Below are 23,667 nucleotides of genomic sequence, written 5' to 3'. Positions count from 1 at the left end.
AGGGAAGCCAAAGAGAAGAAAACCGGGAAGAAGAGATGCTCACCTTGGTTTCTGAAGAAATTCCAGGGAAGGCATCATTCTCTATATAGAGTAGCGTGTGCGGAAATTCAGAGCTGTGATATGGTTGGGGACCTGCGTGGTGTATCCTAGGGCTTCAGTAGAATCTGAGGAAAATACAGCGGGAGGGTGAAGAGGGAGACAGCCTCAGACAAAGGGGTACCTGGTATTCCTTCTGTCCCCACTGGATAAAATCTTGGACATTGTGTTGGAGACAGTGAGGTAATTTAATACAGTGAAGTAATTTAAGTTGAGGAATAATGTGAGATTTTGATGAAGAAGTAACTGAAGGAAAAGAACATAAACTAAGAAACAATTGGAAAGTCCAAGTAAATCATAGTAAATGCTTATACTAAAGAAGTGGCATCAGTGATGGAGTACGTGAAAGAACTGAGAGGTATTTAAGAAACTGGATCGGCCAGATGCGGTGGCTCAGGCCTGTAACCCCAGCACTTTCGGAGAACGAGGAGGGCGGGTCACGAGGTCAGGTAACAGGAGACCATCCTGGCCAATATGGTGAAACCCCATCTCTACTAAAAATACCAAAAAAATTAGCCAGGCGTGGTGGCGGCGCCTGTAGTCCCAGCTACTCGGGAGGCTGAGGCAGGAGAATGGCGTGAGCCCGGGAGGTGGAGCTTGCAGTGAGCTGAGATCTCGCCACTGCACTCCAGCCTGGGCGACAGAGCGAGACTCCGTCTCAAAAACAAAAAAAGAAAGAAAAAAAACTGGATCATGAGTGGCTGGATCAAGGGATTACAGAATACGGTATCCTGGGAGTGTTCTAATGTTTGTTGCTCGATGACTTGTTGGATAGATGGAATTGCCATCCCAGAAAAAAAATGTAGACGGAAAAAATTGGTTTAAAGGAAAAATAATATGTTTAGTTTGTGCTTGTGGAGATATTCCACAAAAAGATTGGGTACATGTAGCTCTAGCTCAGTGGAGAGATAGATGTGTGCTGAAAATGTATTTGTATATGTCAGAAATATAGATATTGTTGTTGAGGTTGTTAATATGAATAAAATTATCCAAGAGAGTATTTGGAGCACTATTTTTCAACTGCTTTTAAAAATGCAGCTTCCTGGGCCTTTCCCCAGGAATTCTGATTTAATTGACCTTAGATAGAGCCCCAGGCATCATTATATTGTAGTAACATTCCATTGGAATGCCCGTGGCAACCTGATGTCTTCATCTAAAATGAGAGAAAATAAGATGTAGAATAAATTTTCTGGAAAATAACCTGTAAGAGATGGACAGAGTATGGGAAAAATGTAAGAGAATGAGTAGGAGAAGCCAGAGAGTTAAGCAGGAGAGTCAGGTGCCCAATGCCACAGCAGCCAGAGCAGACAGGGTCTTGAGAAGCAGGGAGTAGTCAAAGTGCAGGTTGTTACTGCAAAGAAAAATAGGTGAAAAACAGAAATGCATGTGCTACGTGAAGCAGTTAAGAGTTTGTTAGTAACAGCAATGAGCACTCCCATTGGCATAGTGGAGATGGGTGTTTTTTCCTCTTTTAAAGGGGGCCAATTGCACATATTTAATTCTAAAATGAATATTCTGTAGAGAAAGGTAAATTTAAAATAGAAGAGAAAGAGGGATACATAATTAGTCAGATTGCTAGAGGTATGACCGATTGGGATGAAGAATACAGGTGAGGTCTCAGTCACGAACAAGAGAATCTATTTATGAATGTCAGGTGGCCAAAAATTCCCTCAAAATGGAGGAAATATTCTGTGTATATGTGCACTATCCAGGTGAAAGTACTCATAGTTCTCAGTGCGTCTGAAGATTCTCAAAGTGGTTGAGACCTCTCATGAACTAACCTCAGTGTTAGATCAAATATAACTTACAGAAATGTTAAAAGGAAAGGCAGCTGTGAAAAAAATTCTTGAAGGTGAAGCAAATAGAAGATGAGAGAGTTAGACTTAGATAGCTTCAAATCATTTCTGTGTGCCATAATCAACTCATTTTTAAATCTATCACAGTAAGTGCGTGGCAAACTTAGTTTTAAAAAGTGATTTCACTGCCTTCTAAAATTCAGCTATGTAGGTTTCATTTCCGGGTATGTGTCATTAACTTCAACATGCTGGACCAAAAGAAAATAAATTGTCCACATATAATGTTGCCTACCAAAAGCCATAATGGCAGAATGTTTCCTGAGGAACATTGAGAGGTTGACTCAGCCACAGAACTTACAAAATAACAAGAATGAAGGTATGGATAAGTGAATTCGTGTTAAGATGGCCGTTATTTCTTAGTAGGGGAAATTGGTGAGTGCGTGTTGACAGATGACAGAGTTCTAAGTAAATTAGCTAAGGACTGTCTTCATTGCTCTATCTTTCCCTAGCCATACATTATTTAAATTAACCTACAATCTGAAGTAGTTTTTTTCATCATAAAACTTGTTATATTGATTTATTGTGAAATAAACTGGTAGATACATACTACAGGATGATAATGGATGCAAGTGCTATACTTAGTACTGGTACGTAGATGGGTCTAACTCAGTATTTGCCTTTTTGTTTTAAGGCTAACACTTTAAGCATAAAACACGGTTAGTCATTTCTTTGGGTACTTTCAAATTAAAAAAAAAAAACAATAAAACACGTCATTGAAACTCCCTCAAATCTGTCATTATCGTGGTTACTCATTTGTTGACTTTTTTGATACATTTTAGTGATGGATAAAGTATTTTTCTTGCATGAGTTATACATGTCTCTTTTCAATGTGGGAGTCTGAAACTTTTTTAGAAATTAAAGATTATTCATAAAATAATTCATTTTAAAAATGAATTGTCCTTAAACTGTTGATCGTTAATTTTATACCTGGGGAGCATCAGAGTTACATTTTATTCTGTACGTCTCCAATTTCCAACTTATATCATGTGTCTCAATATTAGATAAATTTTTGGAAACCGTACATACCAGAGTTTACTTTTTAGGTCATCATGGATGATGTTCAGTGTATATTTAAGAAGCAGTGAGGTGTGGACAGCCACTATTTGGCATGGTTGCTGACTGTAGAGGGAGCAGGCCCCGCTGTGCTAAGTCTTAACTTTCAAGTATCTAGAGGGGCTTAGTGCCTGAAAAGGGCCAAGTAGCAGGGAAGCACTCAGAGGGCTTCAGGCAACAGCTGTTTACTAACCAGGATACATACATGCTGATATTTCAGCAAACTTTATGGCCATTCTGGAGTATCCTGGCTGAATGCAAGTCTGAGATGCCAGAATTTTGGACTGTTTTGGACATATCAGGGGAAGAATGAAAGAACATTAGCAAAAACATTCATGTGGTGCTGTGTAGAGTTGCCAACCCTGTAAAGCTTTCCCTGACTCTTTAGAGAGCTGTAAAAACATTTATGAATCTACGCTTATTTATAATTCACTCAAAGATGCTTTTTTTGGGAAATTTTCGATGACAAGTACTATGCTAAGCGCTGAGAAAGAAGGTGAGTGAGATATGGTTCTTGTCTTTCAAGATCAGATTGAGAGAGGAGGCTTCTTTAAAGTAAGTCTTTCCTGTGTAAAGAGAAGATAATGGTGGGTATGTAGATATTCAAGAATGTAAGAAAATCCATGAAAGTGTGAAGGAGCATACTTTCCTGGAAGACAGACGTGTTTGAAGTGGTCTGAGCTCAGGCTCTCTGTGAGGGGATGGGGTCCTGGAAGCAGGATATTCTTAACAGATTACACTTGTCGAATGCATTGATCATGGTCCAGCTGCTGAGGTTTAAACCTGAGAGGGATGTGATCAGGTTTGTGTTGTAGAAAAATTACTCTTAACATCTTTGTACATGCACTTGGATCTGATCTGGACACATGACTGGGATTATTTGAATGATTATATTTAATGTAACTCTATGCCAAACAATTTCTCAGGTGATTTGTGACCTTAAACCTCAGTATTCCCGGAAATACGAGAAAAGAGACAGAAAAGTGTCCCCTGACCTTCTAGCTCCAAGTTAACAGCCTTTCATACAAATAGTGTGCTTTGTGAGTCCTGCACAAAACATCAAAATGGTCATCTTGTATCGGAATATTTTATGCAACAACATCGGTTTTAAGGTTCACTCCTTAGACAATTTTTTGAAAATTGTATCCCGTAGAATAGTATCCTATGCTTTCTTTATATTTCCATGCATATCATCCATAAGGTTTGAGAGAAGATGTATAGATAACATCTGAAATAGAATCAGAAAATAGCAACCTGAAGATATAAGAAATGGCCTCCCAGACACAATCTTTCTTCTTTACAGCTGCTCCAAGACAGTGCATTGAACTTTACTTTGATGAAAAGTACTCTATTGAACCATCTTGGGAGTGCAAATTTGATCATATTGAAGTTCGTGATGGACCTTTTGGCTTTTCTCCAATAATTGGACGTTTCTGTGGACAACAAAATCCACCTGTAATAAAATCCAGTGGAAGATTTCTATGGATTAAATTTTTTGCTGATGGAGAGCTGGAATCTATGGGATTTTCAGCTCGATACAATTTCACACCTGGTAAGTAAGTACTTTTAAAAAAAAAACTGTTTCTTTTTCTTCCTCATTTTTCTGTCTTCATAGTACAAAATCTTTTGTAAGACAACATTATACTTTTTCAGAGAATGTTCCAGTTCTATTTAAAACCAAACCTACAGTGCTTTTTCTTTTCACTACATAAATTCTGAAAGAAAAAGATGTTTTCCTTAAAACAGCCTATACTAGAGGTAAAGAGTAGTGACTCAAGACTCTAAATGGGCATCAGCAACCCCAGCAAATGGATGGGCTTTGTTATGATGGAATGTGTAATTGGAGAGACAGTCTGTGGTAAGGAAACTCATTATACATAGGAGCTCAATAAGCTTGAAAAGGCAATTGTCGTATTAGAAAATATATCCACCAAAATGATCTTTGGGGAACCTGAATCAGAAGTTCATTTGTTCTGAAGATTACCATGTTTCAGTCAAATCGATCATACTTTACCAAGTAGTCTACTCTCTTTTCAGAAAAGCAAATTCTTAAGAGTTTTGATGAAAGGAAAACTCAGACCTGTAGCAGCCGAATACTCATTTACAAGGTCTTGCAGAAATTGTGTGCAATTATCAAATTATGCAATCTATCTCAGTTTTCCTTTTAACTTGCTGGAATTAAAAAGGGGCTGTGATATTGACTGGCTCACTTAAGAGTTATCATTCATTACAATAAAAAAATTGGTTATCACATTTTTTCACTGCAAGAGCACTACATGCATTAATTTAAATGGAAAAAATGATTCAAACTACATAAAGCCCATTTTTTATTTAATGTTTTTTCATTTTGTATGTATTGTTTTATTTAAGTTAGGCAATAGGATAATTTGAAATATATGTAAAGTTTGTTGAAGTTTGTATTCCATGTTAAAGAAGTAACACCTAAATAGGGCTTTGATACTCAGTTAAAAAACTAAAATTTTAAAAATTATTAATATAAGTTTAATGATGACTTTCATTATGACATTATGGTGTATGTTAAATCAAGTATTAACTGTGGCGTATATATCAGCTTTAAGCATTAGGAATGTTTTTAATAGTGTCACTAAAGGATTGTGGTTTTAACTATGCTTTGCTGATAATGGATTACTCCCAGAAATCATGGGTATTTCATGGGTAAAATCGAACTAATTTGAAGTATTCCTAAAAGGTACAAATGTTAGCTTAATTTGTTTGTCAGATTATTAGTGCTAGAGTTGTAAATGGAAAGGTAGGTATTTTTTTCTTAACTGATCATTTTGAATATAACCTGTACCTAGAGACAGTGACATATGGCGTGGTATAGGTTTCGTAAGTTGTATTTTCATTTTGGATTTGGTGATCATGAAAATAATGTCTTGGACTTAAAACTGTGGTTTCATGCAGAATGTAGTGTCAACTGTCATGCTTTATCAACATAAGCGATGCTATCCATGTTTCTGGCTCTATTTGAGATGACATAAATGGTGGCACTCAATCTGTTCTTCTAGGTTTTAAAGCCTTTTTGTTCCCTGTGTTTTGTTCTTTGCTTTTTGTTTCTTTAGAGCCACCATACTGCATTTGTAGAATGAGATTTCATTGCTGTGAACAACTGAATCAGAATGGAGCTCTTGGAGATTTTTCCATGAAGTAGGACAGGTTAAGGATGGGCTGAGCCTTCTGTTTTTACTCAGATCAACTAGAGCAAAACTTCTGGGGAAACCTACATTTGGAATTTGAAGGAAAGCTGGGACCATAAAAAGCAGACTTGGAAAGCTTACATGACAGCAAAAATTGACATTGTGTGACCCAAGGCCACTGCCTGAGTGACGTAACTAACCCTCTTCTAGAAAGAGGCAGTATTAAGGAAGCCAATTACTTATTGAAATAGGAAGCGGGAAGGGATTAGTAATAATTTAGATAGCATTTAGTGAATCTGAAGGCAGGCAGGCTGTAGTTGTCATTTTGGCTGAATTTTTATTTAGTGGTGTCATTCAACTGGTGACCTGGGGAAATTGAAGGCGGAAGAATTTCTCAAGTCAGCTTAATGATTTATGTTATAAAGCATTGCGAGAATTGCCAGGGCTCCGCAGTGGACTGACACTGGAGATGAAATTCCGCCTGCCAAGTCATCTTAGATAGAGAGATGATGGTCTCCAGGACAGCTGTGAGGAGCACTGACTTTGAAATCAGATCTGACTTCAGTTCTGGCTTTTCTTTTCTTTGCATCATGTCAACTTTGAACATAGTCCTTTATATTCTCGCTCTCAATATTTTTAACTATAAAATGAAAATAATACCAAGTAACTCATAGAATTGTTTGAAAGACAATTACCAAATGCATATTTATGAATTTTTTGAGTGCTTATAAGATCTCAACTATCGAAAGCTGTTGTTTTTATTAGTTTGATCATGGGCTCTTTAAAAACAAAGCATGCTTGGTATACGTTATTGGGAAAACAGGTGTCTCAGACTTAAAAACAATTCCCTGAAGTTTTTAGGTGGGTGCACAAAATTCCTACCTATACTATGTCACTTTTTTCAGTTGATGAAATGTAGTGACTTTAAATGAGCCCAGACTTCCAAGTGGGGGTTCTAGTTATTTCCAGTGTCAGTCATAGAAAATGTCAAGGCAGTAATAGCAGCAGAAAGGCCTGGTGGTCTCTATCACTTTAATGAATTTATCACAACCTGGAATCTAGATATAATCTCACAGTCTCAGAAACTTTATATAAACACATTGAGAGTGTACCCATCTCTTAGAAATGAATCACATTTGCCAAGCTAACAGGAATGAATATACATATATACATAATATTTATACATACATATGCATACTAAATACACATATACATTTTCATTAAGAATTCTGAGAATTACACAACCCATTTCTTCCTGCAAGCAAACACACCTGGGTGGGCAGGTTGTAATCAAAACATTGCATAGTAGTATGGAATCCAGATATTGAAGTTTAGATGTATAGCATGCATATTTAATAAATATTGAACCAAATGTTTGATAATTCATCTTCCTAACACAGATTGTTTCTTCCAGTGGTGGTTTAGCCTCCACACTGCCATGGGTTCCAGTGTCCAGTCTCCTGGTTCCATCTTGCCTGACTGGCAAACTAATTTGTGTAGGCTTTTATCTCCAATTCTTTTTCCATTTCCTTTTATCTGAGTCTATGACTTTCTTTTCTACTGAACTTAAAATAATAGCCTTTCAGTCCGAAGCTCTTGCTGTTCATAGTAGCTGTGCTTCTAAATTCCCATTTGTACATGGGAACAACCCAACTGGAGGTCTTGTATGGATGTGGAGGATAGGGAGGCAGAGCAAGAAAGAATACCATAGAAATGGGCTTAAAGGAGGCCCTTGTCTTTCTCCTGGCACATTTTGATGAATCCTCACTTTTTGGTTTGCTGACTGTTATTTTTAGAGACTGTGTCATTACCCAGGTCCACAGTGCAGCGATGAATCACCTAGGATTCTAGTCTAGCATGCATAAGAAGGATTGTGAGCTTGAGCAATAGTCAAGGAGAAATCAGCTGGTCAAATAATGGAGTCTGCAAAGGACAAGAGTGAGGCTTGTAGAAGGGCCAGGGGGCGCAGAGCCTTGCGAGCACCTCGTGGATGATGCCCTGAAGAGCTCTTCCTTCTGTGTACTGAGCCTCTCCTCTGCAGTATGCTATCCCAGTTCAGAAAGAGAAGTAAGTGTAGAATCACGCAGAATGTTAAAAGTTACACCACGGAATATTTGATAACTCAAACAATTTAATAAAAAATAGAAGACATGTCAAAAGTGTTTGTTGTAATAGAATTATATTGTTTTCTCACTTAAAAAGAGTCTTTAAACAAGTTTTAAATCAAGTTTGTTATATAAAGTCAAATGACTAGAAAATATGCTGTGTAACAAGCAGTTTGAAACAATAACAGTTACCTCAGATAAGGGGTAGCGGGAAGAGGGGAATGAGGAGGATTTTAGAGGCCAAGGTGGAGTAAAAATTGACTCAACGTTATTGATAATGCTTTAATTTTAAAAGAATAAGATATTTTGGTATTACTTGTATAAATAAATTATTTAACATCAGAAAAGAAAAAAATAGAAAAGACTTGGTAATTCTTAATGAATTTTTAGAAGGGGGAATACCATTTTCCATATTTCATATACTTTTTTACTCAAACTAAGAATGCCTTTTGAGCAGAATATAACACTTCCCTGGAGCCAGCTGCCTTCTTACCTAAATTTTCTTTGCACTTGAAAATATAAGGAAGAAAATGTAACCGTATCTACTGTAGTCCTCCTTCCACTGGCATGACCCAGGCGCTGCCATTCAGATGCTCTGCTCCTGGAGAAGGTAGCCCTTCCAGTCTCTTTAATGACAGGTATCTTTTGTTGGTCTTATAGTTTACCTCCTAGTGGGGAGATGTTCTGTCCTTGATAGACATAGAATGAGATGCTTATGGACTTTTCTTTTTTCGATGATAGTTTTCCTGTACTAGTTTTAAGGAACAGAGTTACACACATCCCACTGGAGAAACTGAAATTAAGGAATAGACCTCAAAGTACCAAATAGATGAGGGTTGAGTTGGGCATTGACATTGAAGTAAGTGTAGGTATTAAATGTATTGAAATTATTACGATACTTTGTACTTAAGTAGCACCTTTCATCTGGGGAGCTCAAAGTGTTCTAGGGACTTTCTGTGCAACTCCTAGCCACCTCTCAAGCTGCAGGCTTGATGGACTTCAAAGGCAAAGGGAGAAATACACTGCACTGCAGTAGTGTTTTAAAAGGATTTCTATGCATATTGAATGAAATATATTATTAAAATATTGTCATGGATTTAATGTTATTTGAAATGTTTGGTGCAGTGGTTTTCCTCTTTGGATCAGAAATGTGAATATATGTGTGTTAACCATTTGGAAAGTTTCTAAATTTTCTTAGCTAGATAATCAGAGTTCTGATAAGTGCTCTGGTAAGAAAGAAAAAAAAATCTGTGTATTATTTATTCAACAACTCAAATTTCATTTGAATTTTGCACAAAAATATGAAAAAATAGAAAGTTTTAGAGGCTAAGATTAAAAGAAGACTTTTTATTTTTTGAGACATCTCGCTCTGTTGCTCAGGCTAGCATGCAGTGGTGTGATCTTGGCTCATTACAACCTCTGCCTCCGGGTTTAAGTGATTCTCTGTGCCTCAGTCTCCCGAGTAGCTGGGATTCAAGGCATGCGCCTCCACATCTGGCTGATTTTTGTATTTTTGGTGGAGATGGGATTTCACCATGTTGGCCAGACTAGTCTTGAACTCCTGGCCTCAAGTGATCCGCCCAACCCAGCCTCCCAAATGCTAGGATTACAGACGTGAGCCACCAAACCCGGCTAAGAGAAGTTTGATTTTTTTTTTCCACATAAAAATAAAAGATTGAAAACATTTAAGTCAGTATGTATTGTCTTTTTAACTATGACTTGGTGCAAAAGTACTTGTGGATTTGCCATTACCTTTACCTTTAATGGCAAAACTGCAGTTACTTTTGCACCAACCTAAATGTTATATTTACACTGCTGACACAAAATATTCTCATTTCTGTCCTAGCAGAGGCTCTTAAATGGAAAAGATAAGGAGCACAATCACATTTATTCTTGAGGCATGTTTTTCAAGAAATGAATTTAAAAACTTGAGAATCACAGCACTGAGAAAATTACCAATGTGTGGCAAGGTGCGGTGGCTGATGCTTGTAATCCAAGCACTTTGGGAGGCTGAGGCCTGTGGATCACCTTAGGTCAGGAGTTCGAGACCAACCTGGCCAACATGGTGAAACCCCGTCTCTACTAAAAATACAAAAAAAATTAGCTAGGTGTGGTGGCAGGTGCCTGTAATCCCAGCTACTGTGGAGACTGAGGTAGGAGAATCACTTGTGTCCAGGAGGTAGAGGTTGCAGTGAGCTGAGATCATGCCACTGCACTCCAGCCTGTGCAATAGAGCAAGACCCTGTCTCAAAAAAAAAAAAAAGAAAAAGAAAAAAAGAAAAGAAAAAGAAAATTATCAATGTATTGATATTTTTGAATAATCAAGATATTCATGCGAAGGTGATTCCTCCATCTCTCACTTTTTCAGACAGCCCATGACTTGGCTGATCTTATCTGTATAATAGTGGGCTCAGGAGGAAGGATGAGGAATGAAGAGAGAGACAGAAATCTTGTTTGGTCTAGGTGGGTGTTCAGGAGAAAAGCTGAGAGTGGGAGAGAGAATTTCCAGGATTAGCTCCCATCTGTGCAGAGAATATTGAAAGCAGTGGCAAAGGAAAAGGAAGATTTTTAAGAAGTTTCCCATAGAGAAAGAGTGTCTTCCGGCCTGCGCGGTGGCTCACGCCTATAATCCCGGCACTTTGGGAGGTTGAAGCGGGCAGATCGTTAGCTCAGGAGGTGGAGACCATCCTGGCTAACACAGTAAAACCCTGTCTCTACCAAACAAAAAATTAGCTGGTCGTGGTGGCATGTGCCTGTAGTCCCAACTACTCAGGAGCCTGAAGCAGGAGAATTGCTTGAACCTGGGAGGTGGAGGTTGCAGTAGGCCAAGATCGTGCCACTGCACTCCAGCCTGGGCAACAGAGCGAGACTCCGTCTCAGAAAGAAAGAAAGAAACAAACAAACAAAAGTGCCTTCCTCATCTTGTTTCCTGGAGAGGTGGAGAAGAGTGCTTAAGTGTGTTTATATTTATTTGTTGGCTAATCATGGGACTATGTTTTAAATAGGGTACCTCTGAGATTGGAACACATGGGGTCCCAGATAGATTTCCATTATTGATACATGTTTTCCTTAGATTAAAAAAGACCTTGTAGTTTATTTCCTTCAACCTTTCTACTTAGAAAGCAAGAAACCGGAGGGCTAGAGAAAATGTGTAGCCTGGATTCATGTACTCTATAAATATTAACTTATTGCTTGTGTATCAGTTATATAAGCATGGTGCTGATACACCTTCTACAAAGTGTTGAGATTATAACTTTAATTAAATCACATATTGCAAGTAATTTTAGTACAGTTATATTAAGAAATTTAATTAAGGGATAATACTATGTCACCCGCGTTTCACCATTCATTAGTGTATGAATTTAAACTTCACCTTTTCCATGTCATTTGAAATGTTTTTCCACTCGCAATGTCCAAAGAAACAGTGGTTTTTCATCTCTCCTTCTACCTCTATTGTAAAATTCTGCCTTCTCAACCCATCTGAGTCTGAAGTACGTGATTCATTTCCTTTTCTTCTCAAATACCTATTATTACTGACATAGTCTTCTGTGTGTACCATGCTCTCATTAGTTGAAACTTGTGGCTCACATGGTAAATACTTAAGGGGAAAACTTTAGTTTATTTCTCCTAGATCTCCCACGAATTTTCGTGCTCCCTAACACCCAGTTCTCTTTGGCTTTTTCCCGTGATGCCAGTTCCTTTCACTCACCTCCCATCCCATCCCTCTATTCGGGGCTGCTGATCCCAGAAGTACACAGGAAAGACATTTAGTTGAGGCAGAGAAATGAGCTCGTCCCATGAACATTCAGATTCCCCAGAGCAGGGCTCCGTCCAGAAGCGGGACTGTTGACCAATCTACAAAAAGTTGTTTGATGCACTGGTAGAGGCCTTGCCTGGGTCAGTCGTAAGATTACCTCTATGTCGAATCCCATCATCAAATGACCAGCACCCACACCCTTCACTACATTTCCCTAAAGATAAATCGTATCATTTGACAAGAGAAAAACTCAAGAAACCTGACAAAAACAAAACAAAGAAATAATTGATATACTGAGTCTCCAGTTTGAACTCTCATGTGACTCAATGTCTTTAGTTACTGGGCTTCTTGGTAAAATCTTCTGAAATCTCTAACATTTAACTCTATTATGTATTCAAGAAACATGCTTTTCATTATTATGTATTCAAGAAACATGCTTTTCAAATTCCTAATGCCCTGTATATTTTTCCTAAGAAAACATTGAGAAGTCTGTTCTCCTAAACACTTTCATAACATTTTGCAGACAATTTGAGGCATATATTTATTTAATTATTTGAAAACTAAACCAAGGAATTATAAACAACCCATAGTGTTCTTTGTCTTGACCAAAATATTTTTCCTATTATATTTTATGGTTTGTATGCCATTACAACTACTTAAGTATAACTCATGTTAACATTCTTAACGTGAATGCGCAGAAGACCTTGTTTTCTACTAGGTGATATTAGCCACTTACACTTATTTAACAACTGTTTGTGGATCCACTGTGCTAACACTGTAGAAATATAGTATCTACAAGACCCTAGCTTTCATACAACGAGTTCATAGTCTGTTAAAAACTAGAAGTCATATACAGTAGACAGATAATGTACCCTCCCCGCAAGATGTCTATGTCCTAATTTCTGGAATCTTTGAATACGTCAAGTTCTATGGCAAAGAGACGTGAAGGTGGAAAATTGTATTAATAATGCTAATAAGGTGACTTTAATAGAGGGAGATTATCTTGGATTATCTGGGAGGACCCAGGTCACTGGGTTCCACACTGAGAAAGAGACAAGGCTTTCTCATTGTGGAACGAGGAGGCAGTAGGGTCAGGATCGGGTGATGTGATGTAAGAAAGACTCCAGCTGCTACTGTGGGCTTTCAAGATGGATGAAGGGGCAGCACAGCTTCTAGAACGGAAAAGGTTAGGCATGACTTTTCCCCTAGAGTCTCCATGAAAAGGAACACAGCCCTGCAAACGCCTTGATGTTTAGGCCAGTGAGACCCATTCAGATTTCTGACATCAGAACCGGAGATAAATTCCTGTTGTTTATTAAGGTTCTAAGTTGTGGTAATTGTTAAAGCAACAAATAAGAAACAAATACTGATTTTATTTCCTAAAAGTGAAGTGCTGCTGTAAAATAAATAAATAAAAACCTTCAAATTTGGAAATAGTTTTGGAATTGGGCAGTTGACAAAAGCTGGAAGAATTTTGAGAAGCATGTTAGAAAAACGTCTATATTACCTTAAAGTTACTGTTAGTAGAAATATGAATGTTACTGACTCTGGCACAAGGACACAGAAGGAAGTGAGAAGCATGGTAGAGAAAACATGCATGTCTTAAAGAATACCTAAATCTTCATAAACAGACTATTTGTGGAAGTATGAAGTTTATAGGTGCTGATAACGATAGCTCAACAGAAAATGAGATATGTGTTTGGAAACCGATGGAAAGGGTATATCTGTTATGATGAATCAGAAAGCTTAGTAGAATTATATCCTTGAGATATATGGATAACTAAAAAAGCAGAACATTTATGCAATTAACTTGGATATTTAACTTTAAGGAATTTATTGTCAATTAAAATCTAAGCCCTCCTTGGATGAGATTGGAAAAGCCTGCCCTAGAGAAAAAACTGAGCTGGACAACTTTTTGCTGATCCCCTCGAAAGATCGAAAGATCAAAAGATCAGAGAATTCAGTCTCACAAAAGGCTTTTTGAAATGATTAGGAGTGTGACTCATGAAGCTCTTCAGTCAGTCATTTCAGCAGAAGCCAAAAATAGGATGAGATTATCTAGAAAAAAAATTCTATGAAGAAAATCTTTGGCTAATGGAGTGAATCTGAGGACATACACAGGAGACACACATGGTTCTTGAGAATGTTACATCAGCATAAACATTGCCATCTTGACCTGAAGGAGACAGATAAAGATTGAAATGGAAAAAGGGTATCAGAACTTTCAAATGCCTACAAGCAAGAAACATGCTGACGTAACTACTCAGCTGCAGGTGCGCTACTGTGTCAGTAGGCTGACTCAGAAGGCAGAACCTCAAGTCCACAGGGTGGAGAGTTAAGCCCCGAAGGTAGAGCTCAAATGGCAGAGTATAATCTCAGCCCTTGAAATCAACTGGAACTTGGCAACTGTATTTCAAAACTGCCTGGAACTGGTGAATTTCTTTCTTTCTTTTTTAAATTTTACTTTTTCTTATTTTGAGCAGGAATGTCTGTAGATGTTACCGTTTGCCTGCCCCACCATTGTGTTTTTGGATCAAGTAACGTATTTCTTGAATTTTGTGGTTCAATGATGGAGAGAAATTGTGTCTCAGAGTGGATCACGCCCAGAGCCTCACTCATACCTGATTTTGATGATGTAGATGATGTGATGTGGGTCTTTTGAGCTGATGAAATTTGGGCTTTGAGTTGATGCTGTTGAGACTTTTGGGCAACATGGGTTAATGTATTTCATCTGTAGGGTTGATATGAATCTTGGTGGCCAGATTTAGGATTGGTAGGAAGAAAAACGGCCCATAATGGTGTCTGCATTTTAAGTCTGGAGCCTCTGAATATGTTATGTTACACGGCAAAAGGAAATTAATGTTGCCATCAAGTTGACTTGATGATAGGGACATTATCCTGGCTTTTCTGGGAGGGCGTGGTTAAATATAGGCAGCCTTCAATGTGGAACAGGGAATCAGGAGTGTCAGTGCCAGAACGCACAGTGTGAGAAAGACTCAAATGATCTCCGTTGGTTGGTTTTGAATATGGAAGAGCCCATTAGCCATGGAATGTGGCAAGTCTCTTGCTGCTGAAAAAGGCAATGGAAGCATTCTCCCCTAGGGCCTTGGTAAGGAACACAGGGAACACAGCTCTGCTAAAACTGTGATTTTACTTCAGTGAGATAGATTTCAGCCTTCTTATCTCCAGCACTACATGATAATAAATTTGTAGGGTTTAAAGCCATTACATTTCCGGAGTTCATTACAGAAGCAAAATAAAAATAATTACAGCATGCAAGTAAAATTCTTAAACATATAGTAAAATTTGAGGAGTGATACAGAATGTAAATAAACAACGTAAGGTTTTACTGGTGGGATGGATGGAGAACATAATAATTTGGGTCTACCATTCCGAACTTTGAAATTACCTTGGTTCCAAATACACCAAATCCTGGATACGCCATTCTCCCCTCTGGACTTTCCTACACTTAAATCAAAAATCTGTATCTAGATAACTGTATGTGTATATCTTTTTATATCATTTGATTTTATATGAATGCCATTTGTATGCATAAATATGGCTACAACCCCAACAGAATAACTTGCAATCCTTCTCAAAGATGTGCATGGGACAGTGGCATTTTTGTTTGTGGCAATAATAGCTATTTGTAGAACCTGGCACTCTTTAAGGCTCTGCCTCTTCATGGCATATTTGCCTGATGCCTTTGCTTCAAAAGAGCTATGCTGTCTGTTCTCACTTGCTCAGCTGGCTAGCGTCCCACCATTCCACAGCTCTGCTGACTAGCTGGAAATTCTGCTTCAGTGTGTCTTCATGGCATTTTCCCTTTCCAGCTACTTTCAGACACCTCGCTTCCACTCTACTACCCCAAGAATCACAGAGTGATTACAATAAAGTATGACTGTTCACAATCAGCAGGGCATATGCCCACGAAAGAACTATAGTTGACTTTTTTAAAGCAGGAGTATATGTTAGTCATAAATATGTCACTTCTCTTCTATTTTCTATTCATCATACCCAAAATCAGAAGACCGTTCTATTCCCTGGGAAATTTTCTTCAGAAATTTGCACTTCAAAGCCCCAAGAGTTTTCTGTAAGTAATTCGGAGAGAAATGCACTTTTACAGGGGTGATACAAAAATCAGTGCCACCTTAAAACATTCTCCGACCTCGGTTTTGCTTTCCCATGCAGTCTGAAAGGAATGCGTACTTCCTTTGGCAGATTTGGCGGGCAAACAAAGTAGAATTTGTGGAATGCTCAGTGGCTATCCTGATGAAATAGGAAGGCACAGATGAGGGTTGCCATGGCAATGATAAGTAAGATCTGAAACAGAGAGGATTTCCATGGGCATAAAATGAACTGGCCTTTCAGAGATCTGCTGTTGTAAATAATAGGTTAACTGGTGGAAAAATTATTTCTAGCTTTTTTGCATGTGCAAATGACCTTCTCCTAATAATTATCGTCAAGTAATATTTGCATCTCAATTTTAATTAAAAAAGATTATTAAAAATAATACAAATATGCTTATTTTCTGTTTAGAAGTGTTTTACCTTTGACATTATTTCAATTTTGTCCATTTTATTCTTTCTTTCACTTACATAAGCAGGGGCTATGCATTTTTTTCTTTTTTTTTTGAGATGAAATCTCATTCTGTTGCCCAGGCTGGAGTGCAGTGGCGTGATCTCGGCTCACTGCAACCTCCTCCTCCCTGGTTCAAACGATTCTCCTGCCTCAGCCTCCCCAGTAGCTGGGACTACAGGAGCACACCACCACTCCCAGCTAATTTTTGTATTTTTTTTTAGTAGAGACGGGGTTTCGCCATATTAGCCGGGCTGGTCTTGAACTCCTGACCTTGTGATCCACCCAGCTTAGCCTCCCAAAGTGCTGGGATGACAGGTGTGAGCCACGGTGCCCAGCCGCATCTCTTTTATTGACAGCTCCTAGGCTGTGGCTGTCCTATGGTCTCCTGCTTGCTCCTTTTCTTGGCTCTTAATCAACGTTGTATCTTTTGACCCAATCAGCCCCAATCTTTCTATTTTTGGTTTGCTCTCACATTTTCTGGAAAAAAGTCCAGATACAATTTCGATCTGAACTATTTATGAGCCTTCAGCATAAGGGACAATGTAGTGATTATATGAATAAACGAGGTATTTAGTTTCCTGTTAAACATGCTGGCACTGACATTCATGTTCATTGTGCTAGACTTTTCAGTCTCTAGCTTGAATCGGAAATAGCTTTCTATTCTAACAACAATGTATATATTCTCTTCTAGACTGCAAAGTAATACGCCATACGGGCCAACTCTTAATTTAAGATAAAAATGGTTATAAAAATGTGATTTGCTCTGTTATTTGCAGTATCCCACATTTAGTGTACGGTTTGGATGAAATATTCTTTTATACCTTGTTCTAGAACAGTTTCTCAATGGTTTTAAGTTATTTTCACTGTAACCTATAGTTCCCTAGAAGGGAAAAATATTACTAATCCTTTGGGGCCATACTTCACTATACACACTTCACTAAAAAGAATTTATTTTGAGTTTTGCCATTAAAATATGTTACATGATGCTCTGCTGTTTTGAGACATATTGGCCAGATGCCAAATCATTGTTGTGGTCTATTTGTGTAGGTCTTCAGTTTTTCATATTTGTATAAACTTATATTTTTAGTTTCATATAATATTAAATGTCGGTATCATGTACCATTTATTTTTCTGTATTGTATATGTTAAATAAACAATAGTTTCATGAAACGTAGTTAAACAATGACTGCACTGTTAGGTTGTCTGAGGCGGAATTCTGGCTCAGTCACTTTCTGGCTATGACTTTGAGAAGCAGCAATTGACTTAATCTCTCAGAGCTCCAGATTTCTCGTGGGATCAGCACTTGACAGAGAGCATTATGGATTTTGCTACCTAACGATACAGTCAGGCTACTGATATTACTTCACAGGTGGTCACATGAGATCACATTGAAGCCTCTGCTTCATCGTTTCATAGATTCATTCAACAACAAGTTGTTGACCCATAATTGGTCATTAAATTATTACCATACACGAAATGTTGAGATGTTAGAATGGTTGAGATGCAGCATCTGCTCTTGAGTTTACAGTGTGTTTATACACAGTTTGGTGAGCGCCATGGCATGTGTGTAATGTGGGGTGCACCTGGAGGAGAAGCAGGCAACACTGGATGTCATATAAGACCTGCACTTCAGTGGTGCTTCCCACAGAGCCCTCACCGTGTCCTCAGGATGGATGAGGTGTGTGGCGTGCTCATGTAGCTGCAGCTCCATCACACCCTTGTGAAATGTGCTGCAACCAAACATTCTTCCTCTGTGTGGACACCAAGCTTCCTGAAAACAAAAAACAAACAATTAAAACTCAACAACTTCAGTTTACATCTTTCAATTTCATCAGTGTTTAGCCACAACTGATGCTTAATGAAATTTACCTGAATGACTACCTAAATGAGTCAATGAATGAATAAATGAATAAAATGAAATAAAACATGTAGAATGAGAGAGATGCCCGATACGAAAAAATCTGTTGATGCATATCTGGTAGTCAAGACCATTTGAAAAGTAGGTGTGTAACTTTGAAAAGAGAGGAGGTTAAGGTAAGACTGAAGTCTGATTCAGATTATGAGCAACTCTGGAAATCATGCCAGTGATTCAAACATAATTTTAGAAAGTGTGGGAAGTATATTAATGTTTTAAATTGAATAGTGATGTTTGAGGCCTCTATTGTAAGAGTGCGATTTATCAGCATGTGGATGATGAATTGAGTAGAGAGACCATAAAGGAACAGAGAAAATAAGACGATTATAATACAATTAAAAATGATGCAAGTAAGAAATTGTTAGAAGTAGTGTTAACAGTAGTGTCTGTGACAATGTCGTGAAAAAAGAAACTTGCTATCAATAAAATTTAGTGAGATTAAGTCTGTGTGTTGAGGAAGAGAAGTAGAAATGACTGTGGCTGCTGTTCTTAGTAATTTGGTGATTGGTTAATGTCATATATTTTGCAGGAAAAATAAAAGAATGAAAAATGTTCTGTTCACTTTTAAAGATGTTTCAAGAGACGGAACAATGAGATACCTTTGTGAGCATGTCAGATATTTAGAACTGAAACAGAGAACAGTGGCCAGGGAAGGTGGAGAGGGGAGCTTATTGGAGAACTAAGTACAAAACTCCAACTAATAAGATATCCACATATTAAAATAGAACATTATGTGAGTTCAAGCTAATACTCTTATCTAAGCAAATTAGAACACAATGTCGTGTATTTTGGAATTTTACATTTTATTCAGTCCTAGCCTCTTATCTTACAAACAATCTTAGCAAGTTAGCAATTGGCATCAGTTTTTTTGGGGGGGATGGGTAGACTGACCCTAAAAGTACGTTTTATATTTTAACGTAAGGGAAGAGTTTTTCCTTTGTCCCATGCTTGCAACCTTCTCCTACGGAGGGACTTTTTTTTTTTCTCTCTCTCTAAATTATGGCAGTAACTACTTTCCCGAGGCTGGTTACCAAAAAAGGAGATTTCTTGGTCTGTGTTGGAAAGGCACAAGGGTACACATGAGCTACACTGCATTTGAAATGACCAAATCTTACAGTAATATTTGGATTAGTAGTTCATTTTTTTCCCTTTATAACTTTGTCATGCTTCCTTTTAGGAATGGCCTCATTTATTTCTACCTACTTTTGAAAATATCATAGTATCTGTATTATCAGGATGATTTCAGATATCCTGCAAGATTTGTGGAAATATATTTGGTTCAGGTGTTAAAAAGGAGGGTGGTAGAAAAAAGAGTCACTTTTTTTTATTCATTATTTCCTTGTCATTTAGACAATATTTGCTTTACTCCTTTATCTGTTGTTTGATTCTGTTAGGATTTACACTAATTGCAATTGTAAGCCATAGCACTGTAAAGTTAGCAATATTAATGACCATTGACTACAATTTAAATGATTGGCATAAGAACGGGTAAAATATTTTGGAAAGTATTTTTGATACATATATCCTACATATTTACAAAAATAACTTCTTTCTGATAAAAAATGTTTGGTTTTCTTTATTAGATTAAAACACCCTCTCCCAAATTTACCCATAAAATTGTCCAGCAGAATAGTATGTGATAAATTAGGCACTCAAAATTAATTCAAATGAAATAATGGTATAATTAGGCAGTGATTTTTGCTTTCTAAAAATGCCATTATAAGAAATTCATCTTAATAAAAATAATGAATTATTGAGATCTTATTATATGCCAAGTATTGTTCAGAGCACTTGGTATGCATTGTTTCGTTTTATTTTACAGCATACCTATGAGGTATTGTTGCCATCCTTATTTGGGATTAAAAGACTTGAAATGTTTAGATGATGGACCCAGATTCATCTCTCTAGCAAAGCTGAGATTTGAACACAGAAGTGCATATTTTCACGCATTGAGCTATCCCATTGTCCACAAGTAAATGCCTATTGGCTTCAGGCTTAACTTCTCAAAGACACCAATTTGTTCAATCTTTGTGATTTTATTGGGGGAATTTCAGTTGTTCTCAGTGATTCTAAAATTTATCTTTGCTTTATGCTCTTAACATCTTTGATACAACATTAATAATTGTCCCTATATCATGATTTAAGTCAAAATTTCCCCCTGGATTTAAAAAACCTTAATTATGGTATTATTGACTTCATCATTGGTGGCATCATCATCATTATCATCATCATCACCATCACCATATTAGCCATCAAAAATAATAATATTAGCAATAACAGTGCTTATAAATTATATTCCACGAGTTTATTCGAAACTCATTACAATAATATTCTTTGTTGTCACATATATGTATACATATAATATATAATATTTATGGTAGGCAAATAATTCTCTCAATCCATATGTTGTCAACTAGTGGAAAAAAATGAATAACAGTGTCAAATACTGAGGTAATAAATGACTTCAGCCTTCTTTATTTTGAACATTTCCCCACACAGGCACTACTCTGCATTTTTGTGTACCTTAAAACAATTCATTTTAAAATAATATTAAACTGACAGAAAAGCTGCAAATATGGTGCAGATATCTTCCCTCCCTCTCAGGAAACTTCTGTATACATTTTACTTGTTTGTTTTACTAAGTGGAAAAATAGCATCATTCAGCTTTACCTAGTCATTAAATTTCAGAAAGAGCTAAATGTCTTTTTTCTTAGTCACATTTCCTTGACTATGAATTTCAAAGTGGCACAAGCTCCTGGTGTAGTTGTTGCTGGCAGGTGGCAGAGCATGTGACACAGTAAAACAAACACAGCAGATAAAGGAAAGCAGATTTGGAAAGTAAGATGGATTTTACCGGTGATTGGGCCATTTCGGGCATGCTCCATCAGGGAGAATAAGGTGACTTTTTTTTTTTTTTTGAGATAGAGTCTCACTCTGTTACCCAGGCTGGAGTGCAGTGGCACAATCTCAGCTCACTGCAACCTCCGCCTTCAGGGCTCAAGCAATTCTATTGCCTCAGCCTCCTGAGTAGCTGGGACTACAGGTGCCCACCAATACACCCAGCTGATTATTGCATTTTTAGTAGAGAATGGGGGTTTCACCATATTGGCCAGGCTGGTCTCAAATTCCTGACCTCAGGTGATCCACCTGCCTCAGCTGGGGTTGCAGCGCTGGGGTTGCAGACATGAGCCGCTGCACCTGGCCAAAATGGCCTTTCTGAGCTTGATTTCTCATCTGCCAATTGCTTGTTATACTGCTTGATCCAGTTTCTCAAGGATTAAAGAAGATTCTGTAAGTGTAACCTGTTCTAAAGGATCCCATGCAGCTTCTTCTCTCACTGTGGACCTGTTGATAGACTGGTCTCAAAAGCCATTTCATCCTGCCATCTCAGAAAACACAGATATAATAGCAAAGTCATTGATCCAATGCAAATTTTGCTCAAGTTTCTCAAGAACCTGGGTTAGGTAATTACTTCAAATACCAAAAAACACATTTCCTATATATATTTTTTAAACACAGTCTGGCCATCAGCCTGACTTCAGCTTCCTCCTCTCCATTCCCCTGAAGACCAAAACAATAGCTGGAAGAAGAGCTATCACCAAAACAGAAACCTGGCAGTTAAATAAACACCTGTTGTTCTTCAGGCTTATACTGCTAATAGGGGCAAAGAAAGAACTCCCTCTTTTGAAAATTACATAGTAGAGCGCCCAAGACTACATGGGTTAGTGGCACTCTGCAAACGGTAGTTGACAGCCTTACTTTTAACTATTTGATCCTTGCCATTCACCTGTTCTGCTTAGTGTGTACTAAGATTTTCTTTACTTTACTATTGTGATCATTTCTAATGTCGGTCACTCTACCTGAATCCCTAAAACAAATACTGACTGGTCTCACTAGGGAATTTACCCTACTTCACCTTACTTTAAACTTCAGCCACAATCTTTTATCTGAATGGTTGGTTAAGTCTAAGAATACAATTTCCAAGAAGTTCTTTTTTTTTTTTTTTTAATCTCTGAATTTCCTGTTGGAGCAAATTCAAATTTCCTGTTGGGTTATATAATGCATATTTTGTGGAAAATTTCTCTAGGCTACTAACAGGCTTTTTAAGATCTTTATAAATCATCCTCAGTAATTGCTCTCCTGTCGCTCATATCGTTGGAAGGATGGTCCTTGAAATGTGAGATACTTGACTGGCAGTCAGCGATTTGTTTGTTGCAGTGTTTGTTTGCCTTTAATTAGTGCTCTGATAATGTGGATGATGGCTTCTGATGTAGGTCACATAACTGCCCGCATGTAGCAAATGGAGAGGAGGAATTGTGGTGAGCCCGTGGGAAGCTTCCATTTCTGCACTTTCTCACTTGTCTGCCAGGCTTTCCTTATCCTCAGTTCTCACCTCAGAATCTTATCTGGTGTCTCAATCATGCAGATATTATTCTGAGCTAGTGTCCTCACTGGAGAATGTCCCTGTCAACCAATCCTTACTGATGAGGAATTTTACATAATGAGGACTTTTATTCACTCCAGCTAGGGCAATCTGCATTTTAAATGAGGATTTGCAAAGAGTGAAAACTGTACTGGTTTCGAAGGAATTAACTGTGGAGAATATACTTCTAGACTATAACACAAGCTACAGAGAGGCAGAAGCAACTGACCGACATCATCACAGTGTTCTTTAGCTCCTATAGTGCATGCATTCATTCACTGGATCTTCATTGAGTACCTACTGTATATTAGGCACTGGAAGCAATGGATACAAAGTCTGCCTCTGTTCTCCAGGAGCAGCAGACAAACAGAAAATATAATTATGGTAAATACAAAGGGCTGTGGTTAAATTTAAGACAAACAACTTATGTCTTAAACATGCTTGAAAATTTGGATCACAGGAAAAGTTTGCCTCTTCCCATTTTTCTGTTCCTTTCATGTAGATATTACTCTACACTCTATGCCTTAGGGAGGGTGTCCGCACCTTTCATGTGACAAGAGTTAAAAGAAATAGGCATTTTAGAGGCAAACGAGGAGTTTTACTGAAATAAGAGAAAGTTATCTCACCTTCAAAACTCATGTACTGACAGGCCCTGGATCAAGAACTTGTTCCTGTGACCTTAGGAGTCCTTTAGCCACTTAGACCTCTGTTTATCAAAGAGGT

At 37.8% G+C, this 23,667-nt stretch overlaps 1 protein-coding gene across 1 annotated transcript in view; it reads left to right on the top strand.

The window, feature by feature from the left end:
• Positions 1-23,667, top strand: part of NETO1 (neuropilin and tolloid like 1) — a 120,951-nt gene that overhangs the window by 3,666 nt on the left and 93,618 nt on the right. Inside the window, exon 4 of the mRNA XM_025365347.1 lies at positions 4,309-4,557. Within this exon, the coding sequence (XP_025221132.1) occupies positions 4,309-4,557 (249 nt within the window). The remainder of the gene's footprint in view (positions 1-4,308; positions 4,558-23,667) is intronic.

Source organism: Theropithecus gelada, chromosome 18 (assembly GCF_003255815.1).
Source record: "Theropithecus gelada isolate Dixy chromosome 18, Tgel_1.0, whole genome shotgun sequence".
NCBI lineage: Eukaryota > Metazoa > Chordata > Mammalia > Primates > Cercopithecidae > Theropithecus > Theropithecus gelada.
This window is presented reverse-complemented; position numbering and strand designations above follow the sequence as displayed.